At 36.8% G+C, this 10,885-nt stretch overlaps 1 protein-coding gene across 1 annotated transcript in view; it reads right to left on the reverse strand.

The window, feature by feature from the left end:
* Positions 1-9,729, reverse strand: part of ATXN2 (ataxin 2) — a gene marked incomplete in the record, with an annotated part of 1,324,939 nt that extends 1,315,210 nt beyond the window's left edge. The window contains 1 exon segment of the mRNA XM_053699757.1: positions 9,368-9,729. Coding sequence (XP_053555732.1) covers positions 9,368-9,462 — 95 coding nt within the window.
* Between the last annotated feature and the right edge of the window lie 1,156 nt (positions 9,730-10,885).

Genomic DNA, 10,885 nt, shown 5'->3' on the forward strand with positions numbered 1-10,885 from the left:
CTCAGAAACTTTGCATTCAAATGCAAAAATGACAACATGACCCACATGCGCCTGGCTGAGGCTGGCTCACTTTTTGCAAGCTATTTTGCCTTCAGCAGAATAGAGGCGCTCATATGGTGTTGAGGTGACTAAGATGCATAAATAGGGTTTGGCCAATTTCACCAAGGTGGGATATTTATCTTTGTTAACTCTCCACCAATGCAAGGGGTCTCTTAAAGTAAGCCTGGACTTTATTCTAACATAAAAAGATCTTTAATATCTATATGCAATGGTAAATAACCAGCTATAAAAAGGTTAGGTAAAAAATATCTACTCCACACTTAAAATAACAGATATATACTTAAAGGTTGAATTTGGTACATATTACAATTAAAAATATAATTAAAAAAAAAAAAAAAAACACACACACAAGAAAAGTCAAAACTATATATCAATAACAGGACAAAGCATTACACTTATCTATACAATACACATAATCAGCAATAGCAAGTGATTGTGCAAACAGATAATAGTGCACATAAATGCAATAACAAATCCCATCAATCTAGGGATAGGTGTAAATAACAAGCTTGCACTATATACTGCAAAGCATTGTTCCAAAATCACAAATCTTTAATATAAACAATTCAAATGACGACTCCTATTTTATTTCTGGGTTGCACATAAGCCAGGAATAGTTGTAAACTTATACTGTACTGAACAAGTGAAAAGTAATTGTCTGTAGACGTCTGTTTAGGCTAAGGGCATTACCATAAAACACAATACCATGTGCAGGAGCTCATTGGAGTTAAGCAGTAGGTGCTGTGCACAGACCAACTAATCGATTATGAGATTCGTTGACAACTATTTTCATAAAAGTTCCTGGATCTTAAACTTACGAACTGGCTCCTAGATTTTCAAACAACTTTCCACTTTACTTTTATCAAATTTGCTTCATTATCTTGTTATCCTTTGCTGAAGTAACAACACTGCAGTGCTGGCAGTTAGCTGAACACATCTATTCATCCAATCCCTCAGTCAATCACAAGAGACAAATGTGTGCAGACACCAAGCAGCAGCTAGCTCACACTAGTGCAGGATATATGTGTATTTTCTTTTTCAACAAGAAATACCAAAAGAACAAAGCACATTTGAAAATAGAAGTGAATTTAACAAAGTGTCTTTAAAGGGGACAGTCTACACCAGAATGTTTATTGTTTTAAAAGATAGATAATCCCTTTATTACCCATTCCCCAGTTTTTGCATAACCAACACAGTTATTTTAATATACTTTTAACCTCTGTGATTATCTTGTATCTAAGCCTCTGCAAACTGCCCCTTTATTTCAGTTCTTTTGACAGACTTGCAGTTTAGCCAATCACTGCCTGCTCCCAGATAACTTCACGTGCAAGAGCACAGTGTTATCTATATGAAATACGTGAACTAACACCCTCTAGTGGTGAAAAACTGTTAAAATGCAATCTGAAAAGAGGTGGCCTTCAAGGTCTAAGAAATTAGCATATGAACCTCCTAGATTAAGCTTTCAACTAAGAATACCAAGAGAACAAAGCAAAATTGGTGATAAAAGTAAATTGGAAAATTGTTTAAAATTGCATGCTCTATCTGAATCATGAAAGTTTATTTTGGCCTAGACTGTCCCTTTAAGTTACATGCTCTATCCAAATCAAAATTTATTTGACTTTCCTATCCCTTTAACACAACAATGTACCCTGTACATTGCCTGTTGCAAGGGGCTTCCAGAGGGTAACATCACTATTTCTGCATGCTTCACTGCCTGCAAGACCAGCACCTCTTATGGCCCTACTCATTTTTTACATTTAAAAAGGCCCTTTAAAGCATATACATCTTTAGGATTACAGTTCACCATATCCAAATCAGCTAAATGAGAGTACAGAAAATTTTCTGAATGTGTTTTACTATGAACATTTATAGAAAACAAAAAAAAGACATTACCTAATACACATTTAACAAAATGTATTGCAGTATAATATGTTGCTATTATGTTCCATTTATTTTGAAAGTACCATCTGTGAGAATCAAATGGAATTTAGATTTACAATAATCCAGTTACAACAGAGAAGTTGAACTTAGAGGTACAGGTACAAATCCCCAAAACCGTTATTCAAAAATAAAATTATGAAAAATTACAATTTTTTCCCTGCCTGTAAGTAACAATCTTCTCTGCCTGTGTGTTTGGTTTGATTTTGGATACATTTTAACAAATATTACCTGATTACAGTACTGTACTATATTTCTGAGGGTACTATGAAAAAATTATTATTATTATTATTATTATTATTATCTGTTATTTGTAGAGCACCAACAGATTCTGTAGCGCATAAAATGATATCAAACTACCTTTAGGTTACAGGTATAAGCTGTGTTATGACATGTAAATATTGCCTAAATGACATTAGATATTGTTGTTTACACTTAGTTCCATCCCCCTCTCCAAACTGTCACATTTTACAGATGCAAATATTCCAAAATCCAAACCTTATCCAGTCCCAAGCAGTTTGGATAAAAGGATTTTCAACCTGTACTTAAAAGAAAACTAAACTCAAAATTTTCCTTTCATGATTCAGATAGAGAATACAATTTTAAATAATATTGCAATTTACTTATTTTATCTGATTTGATTAATTTTTAAGATTTCCTTTGTTGAAGAAATAGCAATGCACCTGGGAGAGCCAATCACATGAGGCATCTATGTGCAGCCACCAATTAGCAGATCTTGATATGCTTTTCGGCAAATAATATTACGAGAATAAATCAAATGGAGATAATAGAAGTAAATAGAAAGTTGTTTAAAATGTCATGCTCTTTCTAAATTATGAAAGAAGAAAATGTGGGTTTAATGTCCCTTTAAAGTGATGGTAAAACCTAGTGTTTGTGAAACGCTAAGATTTACCATTGGAACATTTAGTCCTGAAGTATAAAATACTTCATGCTGAAAGTTCCTTTTTTTTGTTAAAGCATTCACCGCACTGAGCTCCTCAGGCAGCCCACGGCAGAGCGCTATTTTGCTGAGAGATGACGTTTCCACCTCAGCCTTAGCCAATAGCCGTGTGGGCTATCCGGCTTGACGCCAGCTAGCGTTCTGCCGTGGACTGCCTGAAGAGCTCAGTGCGGCGAATGCATTAAATAAAGGAACTTTCAGCATGACTGAAAGTCCCCTTTATTTGTTCCAATAGTAAATCCTAGCGTTTCACAAATGCTAGGATTTACAATCACTTTAAGGTGATGGTAAACTCTACATGTTTTAAAATCAGATATGGAATCTAAGAGATATTTTAGATGGACTTTAATTGATCACTTCTAATAAAGATGCGCTGTAACTTACTTTTTCTAGCAGAGAAATTCTAATACCACACACTTCGGCTGGCCACCCACTTCAAAGCGCTTTTTTTTGTGAGCTAGTGATTTTAACTGCCCTTTAATCGGCACTCTAGCCAGCCATATGGATTCTTTTTTTGTAGCTAGAGCAGCGCATCTTTAGAAGTGGTCAATTAAGGTCCATATAAAATATTGGATTAGATTCCGGAACTGATTTTAAAAAGGTAAAGTTTACAATCACTTTAATTACCTGGCTCTGTGTCCTATTTTACTACTGCTATAACAGGGGTCAGCAACCTTGCACCCCCAGATGTTTTGGAAATACATTTCCCATGATGCCGAGACACTCTTTAGGCTGTCTGAGCATCATGCCAAATGTAGTTCCAGAAAATCTGGGGGCCCAAGGTTGCTGACCCCTGTGCTATAAGGTCTCAGAGCCTGCAGATCCAGGTCCATGTGACCAGCTGCATCATGCTGTAAATTTCAAGCATCTTTATGGGAATTCTAGTTCAAACAAGTGCATGGGATGTATTAGCTGGTGTGATGTAAGGCCTGTACATCACTTCCCAGGAAAGTAATCTGTGTTCTATATAGATTTCTTCCAATCAATGGGTTGAACTACTGCTGCATATGAAATCAAGAGGTTAAATTAATGGTGTATGTTTGTTGCTTTCAATATGCTGATAAAACCACTGCTGTAGATGTTTTATGCAAGAGTTTTAATCCCATGACTCCCTCTATATGTCTATCTAATCACATGGCAATTCACTAATCCAATGAATGCCTTTGTGCATATATTTTTACACACAAACCACACATTGCCATTTTTGGCCTGGCTCCTAGGTTTGAAACTAATGTGTCAAGCCCTGCAATAAGGTTAAAGTGACAGCGTAGTCGAAATTAAACTTTAAAAATTGCATGCCCTATCTGAATTATGAAACAACTTTCCAATTTATTTTTTATCAGTTGCTTTGTTCTCTTGGTATTTGTTGTTGAAAGCTAAGCTGAAGTAGGTTTATATGCCTATTTCTAAGCCCTTGAAGGCTACTTCCTTTTCTCAGTGGATTTTGACAGTTTTTCTCAAGTTACAGTTCTACTTCATATGTGTCAGATAAAATTGTGCTCACTCCAGTGGTTTTTTTTTTTTTTTTTTTTTTTAATGAGTGATCACTGAATGGCTAAAATGCAAGTCTGAAAAGATTTGAAATAAGGAGGCAGTCTGCAGACTTAGTTCTATTAATATACTTTTTACATCTGTGATTACCTGTTATCTGTGTTGGTTATCTAGAACTGGGGAACAGGTAATAAAAGGATTACCTATCTTTTTAAACAATAAAAATTCTGGAGTAGACTGTCCCTTTAATGCACAATTTCTAGGGAACCTCATAGAATACAATGCTGTATTTTTATGAAAATGTGTTTTAATTTTTTGCGTTATGTTAATCAAAATATATCTAACTCCAGCACTAGCTATCCAATTTCAGCATGATAAAGTTGGATGACTATAACACAAGTCATGTAAGTAAAAATGAGTGAGCATTCATGAGTTTAAAGGGACAGGAAAAACCAAAAATGTTCTTTCGTGATTTGAATACAATTTTAATCAACTTTCCAATTTACTTCTATTATCAAATTTGCTTCATTCTTGTGTTATCCTTTGCTGAAGGAACATTGGCAGCAAGCTGAACACATCTAGTTAGCCAATCACAAGATACAAATGTGTGAAGGCACCAATCAGCAACTAGCTCCCACTAGTGTAGGATTTGTGCATATTATTTTTCATCACGAAGACATCAAAGCACATTTGAAGATAGAAGTGAATTTAAAAGCATCTTAAACTTACATGGTCTATCTGAATCGTGCAAGTTTGTTTTTGACTTTCCTATCACTTTTACTAGATAAAGACTAAAATGGTATTGTACAGTAGGACTTTGGTCTCTCTCCTCTATTGCAACAAGGAGCTGGGTGTATGCTCTCACTAAATGGTTCGGCAATAAAGTGCATGGCTGCATACCGAGCCTTATACAGGGGTACCCGTTATGAAAGAAAAAAAAAAAACACACACTTTTGCTTTTATGCTTCTATTACTCTTAAAATCATAGTGGTGGTAGTTCTTATCAACCTCTGAGTAATGGACACCTAGGTATTCAGCATTAATCTCCTGCGAGCTGCAACATTGACTAAAACATTTTATTCAAAAACTTCTCTAGCAAAATAATAAGCTGAGCATATTTTTACTGCTGCTCTTTAACATGTGCAAGTTTAAAGAGACATACATTCTCAATAATAAAATGCTCTAATATTTTAGAGCATTTTATTATTGCATGCAACTGATGCAAAGAGGCCAAGCACAAAGTTAAATCAGTCAGTGGATGGGCAATGCACCGCTAATCCTGAGCTGAAAACAGTCCCTAACAGGCAGCTACTCGCATATGCCACCCCTGATTGGTTCATTGTACATAGTTATGGGACCATTAGTGCATTACTGGTTATGTTTCTTTAAACTTCACTTTAAAACAAGGGTCAGACAACTGAAATAACACTATCAATATCACTATCAATGGTGCATTTTACCTCTAGGTGGTCACTTTGGCTTGACACACCATTGAAGTCAAGGAACTTGATTTTAAAAGGGATAGTAAATTAATAATAAAACTTTCACGATTCAGAAAGAGCATGTTATTGTAAACTTCTTTCAAATTTACTTCATTTTCTTGGCATCCATTGTTGAAAAAGAATACCTATTTAGGTTCAGGAGCAGCAGTGCACTACTGGGAGCTAGCTGCTGATTGGTGACTGCAAACATACATAGAAACATAGAAACATAGAAACATAGATATTGACGGCAGATAAGAGCCATAGGCCCAGCAAGTCTGCCCGACCTTACCTAACAGTATAAACTTATCTAGTTCGTAGGATAGCCCTATGCTTGTCCCATGCATTTTTAAAGTCCCCCACAGTGTTTGTTGCTACTACCTCTTGAGGAAGTTTATTCCATAAATCTAGAGCTGCAACAACTAATCGTCATAATCGATAATAATCGATTATGAAAATAGTTGTCAACGAATCTCATAATCGATTAATCGATTAGTTGGTTTGCAATTAGTTGGTTTGTGCACAACACCAGCTGCTTCACTCCAATGAGCTCCTGCACATGGTATTGTGTTTTATGGTTATGTCCTTAGCCTAAAGGACGCCTACAGACGTCTACTTTTCACTTTTTCAGGACACTATAAGTTTACAGCTACCCCTGGCTTATGTGCAACCCAGATATAAAAGTCATCATTTGGATTGTTTATATTAAATCTGGTGATTTGGAACTATGCTTTGCATGATATAGTGCCAAGCTTGTTGTTTACACCTTGCCCCTAGATTGATGGGAGTTATTTAAATTGATGTGCACTATTATCTGTTTGCACAATTATTAGCGTATTGCTGATTATATGTACTGTATAAATAAATGTGTAAGGCTTTGTCCTGTTATTGATATACAGTCCTTAGCACTTCTGATTTTGTTTTTTATTGTTTTTTTTATATTTTTAATAAATTGTGATAATATGTACCAGATTCAACCTTTATAAGTATATATTCAATATTTTTAGAGCGGACTAGATATTTCCCCTAACCTTATAGCTGGTTATTTACCATTGCATATAGATATTCAAGATATTTTTATGTTAGAATGAAGTCAATGGTTACTTTATTGAGAGGCCCCTTGCCAATGTAGAAAACACTTAGCATTGGTGAAGAGCTAACAAAGATAAATATCCCACTTTGGTGAAATTGGCAAAACCCTACTTATACACCTCAACAGCCTTTTCTCTGCTGCAGGAAACATAGCTGCAAACAGAGAACCAGCCTTAGCCAGAAGCATGTGGACATGTTGAGATTTTTGCATTTAATGCAAAGTTTATGAAAGAGTGAATAACAGAATGTTATTAACAGTGATAGTCTAACTCTTTCTAGTTCTACCTCTTTTCAAACAGTTTGTGGTTTTGTTTAATTATAAAACTGTGCTCTGCTGCTTAAAAATTGAAGAAACAGTTGTGTTAATGTAAAGTTTTAGTCTGAAGTTTATATTTGTAACACTCATTATGTGGATTTTATTTAAAACGTAGAAAACTATTATTGATTCTCTTTTTATCCGATTAGTCGATTAATCGAAAAAATAATCGGCCGATTAATCGATTATGAAAATAATCGTTAGTTGCAGCCCTACATAAATCAATCACTCTTTCTGTAAAGAAGTGCTTCCTCAAATTACTTCTGAATCTACTACCCTTTAGCTTGAGCTCATGACCCCTTGATAGAAACATAGATATTGACGGCAGATAAGAGCCATCTTATCATTAGCTTAAAAGATGTGTTCAGTTAGCTTCCACTCCCAGTATTGCATTGCTGCTCCTTCAACTAAGGATACCAAAAGAATGAAGATAATTTCATAATAGATATACATTGAAAAGTTGTTTAAAATTGTTTGGGTTTAATATCCCTTTAATTATGTACACTTTGCTTGTATCAGTAATGATTGGGTTATGAGTGTATATACCAAAAATTAATAAATACATGAAATAAAAAAACTGCCTGCCTAAAAAATGTGTACCTGGCTGTTTCCTAATTAATTACAGCTTCAAGATTTTTTTTTTAATTATGTGCAATAAAAGTTAAAATCTGTTTCAGAGATCAGAAGCTCTCTCTCTCTCTACTGGTCTAGCATTTTAGATATCATGCAGTGTGTGTCAGGTCAATGAGTGCATCACAGGAAAGGGTGACATGGGATCCCAACTAGATAGTGCAGACTCCAATATAGACTGGAGCTGTCATAAGAACTATATAGCATGGTTATAAAATGGTCTCTCTGTGTAATATACTGTATTTCTAAATTATCATCAGGTACACATTCCAGACTCGTTATCAATAGTATGACAGTGCAACTAAACGAACTCTCATTAGGAAATGATTTACACTGACACATAACGAGGTGAAAAAGTGTCCAGGGTAGCAAAAGCATCAGAGAATCCAGGAAACAACACATAACAAACAAACAGTTGCGCAGCCGGTATAAACGCCCTGTCTGTCTTGGCGAGCACTGCGGTTTAACCTTTATTCTGCCAGCAGCAAAGAATTGCTAGCCTGGAAGAGGGAGAAAGAGTCTAGGAAGCATGCTGTGTTACATCAGCGATGCTTTCATGGTTCAGCCACCTCGTTTAACCCCTTGGCTGATGGGAATGCAATGTATTATGAATGTCGCGGGTGGCCAGTAGGTTACAGCGGAGTCGGAAGCACAATACAGAAATCTCAGCTGTGATTCTACACCTATTTCGCAAACCTCATCTTCGGCATGCAATAAGTCATATTTCCTAATAAATGTGTCTAACACGATTTGCCCATACTACGTCGTAAAAGATGGCATTGATTTAGTACCTCTCCCATAAGGAAGATCCAAAGCTGCAATAACTTTACCCTTACAACATATCTCAAACATCACTAATGGCAGTAACACAGAATCGGCTCCTAAACGTCGGCACTACCAATAGCAGCAAACATTAACCCCTTGTCTGTCACAAAGGGCTACAAAACCTGCATGGCCAGAAGAATACATAAGACAGCTCAGTTTGGACGTTTTGATCAATTTTGACAGCTGATAGCGGAGATAAGAATACAAAACGCAGAAAAGAAGTTTGTATGTGCTTGGGTCATATAACGGCTACCAGAAAGGACTGCAGAGTACATCAATGAGTTACTGTCCTCTCTGGTCACTAATGTGAGGTGCATTTCAAGTAGATCCAAAGTACCATAGCAAGACATGACCCAGTGTGTGTGCCCAAGGCAACTGTTGTGTATACTTGAGGGTCACGTCTTGTCAGATTTCACCTTCAGCACCAGAAAGGCCTACAACTGCATAACTGCCTGGGGCCAACCAGCTCCGAAGTTAAGGCCAGGAATGCCCTGCGGCCTACTCCACTGACCCACTGCCCTCCGCAACGCCCTTTTTTTTATTATTAACAGGCCTTCCCTGAATGTCACCCACCTGCCCATATTCTGTCTTCCTCCTCCGCCTCCTCCAGCCGCAGGGACACTACCTCCGCCGGGCTTTCGGTTATTTCCAGCCTGCTTCATGGACATGACGGTCCCATAAACAACCAGAATTCGTAACAGCTGACGAGCCCAATAAAATAAGAGTGACAGCGACTTAACTAGGTTAAAATTATTAAATCAACAACGTTAAAAAAAAAATATAACGCTAATAAAACAGCGAAGGCCTGACAACAGAAGCCGGGGCTGGTAGTAGAATATGTATCAGGTGTCTAATAGACAAGACCAGGATGAAATCTCCACGGTTTCCACAAGCAAGACCAAAACAGTCTGCAGAGAACGGGCCCGCGGAGGGATATACTTAACCAAATGCCGTTACTATATCTACAAACACTGTGAAGTTGGATCTTCCCAGTCTAATTGCACTGCAACCATCAAAATAAAACCATTCTCAGTATTCTCTACTTAGATCTGATGAGCGAGAGCTATACTTATTGCGAAATAGGTGAGAGAGTAGAGGTATATAAAGTACTATTTACAGGAAGTCGGACGGATACCAAATATATGGCCGGGACATTTAAGAGGAAAAGCACGTGAGCCGGTTTATGCTGTTGCAGCAGCAGTTGAAGAAACGTTCAGTGTTTGTTTATTATGTAGGCAGACAAGTGTATAAGGCCGACTCTGAAAAGAATAGCCAGTTTCTATGAGGAATTACACAGACTTGTGATTTGAGTTGATAGTATCATACAGGTTTCCCTAGTTTTACAACTATTCACCTTAACAAGTGTGACTGTGTTGACACACGCTAAAGTAGGACATAACACAATTATGTTTTGCACTTTTTGTGACTTGTCATTGGAATGATACGTTGCCACTAATACGTAATTACGTGAAACAGTGAGATACTATTCTTGCATATGATTTTAAGAGATTTGAAAGGGATATATAATTGCTGGGTGCAACTAAAATAGCATGACTAATATTACCATGTTATTGTTTTTCCTCCAGTACCTGCAGCTCTCTTCAAATCTATACTTTTATTTTTTTGAGCCATTAAAGTTTAAAAATGTGTTACTCTCATTCATTAGAGCATGTCATTTTATTACTATTAACCCAGTATATCTGTGTTAAACACATAGATAACATACTGCGCTGGAGCCGCAAATAATTGATTGTACCAAGAAGAAACTGCAGTTTCATAAGTGTTAGTTACACACAGCTGAGTCATTTGACTAGAGCTGCTGATGGGATCAGCGGCAGTTTCCACTTGGGACCATTAGTTCTCTGCAGCTTTCAAACAGTACTTTGCCTTGCAGGGTTGGAAGTAATAACATTACAACATACACTCATGAATGAGAGAAGGGGGGGGGGGGGATTTCCCTATGGGCATCTTTCCCTAATTAAATCAGGGGTGGCATAGATATAGCAGGCACAAACAGATAATGTTTCTTTTGTTTTGTCTAGTGAGCCCCAATTGGTTCCAGTTAGTTATTGTATTCACCAGCACCATTGC

This window comes from Bombina bombina, chromosome 2, assembly GCF_027579735.1.
Source record: "Bombina bombina isolate aBomBom1 chromosome 2, aBomBom1.pri, whole genome shotgun sequence".
Taxonomy (NCBI): domain Eukaryota; kingdom Metazoa; phylum Chordata; class Amphibia; order Anura; family Bombinatoridae; genus Bombina; species Bombina bombina.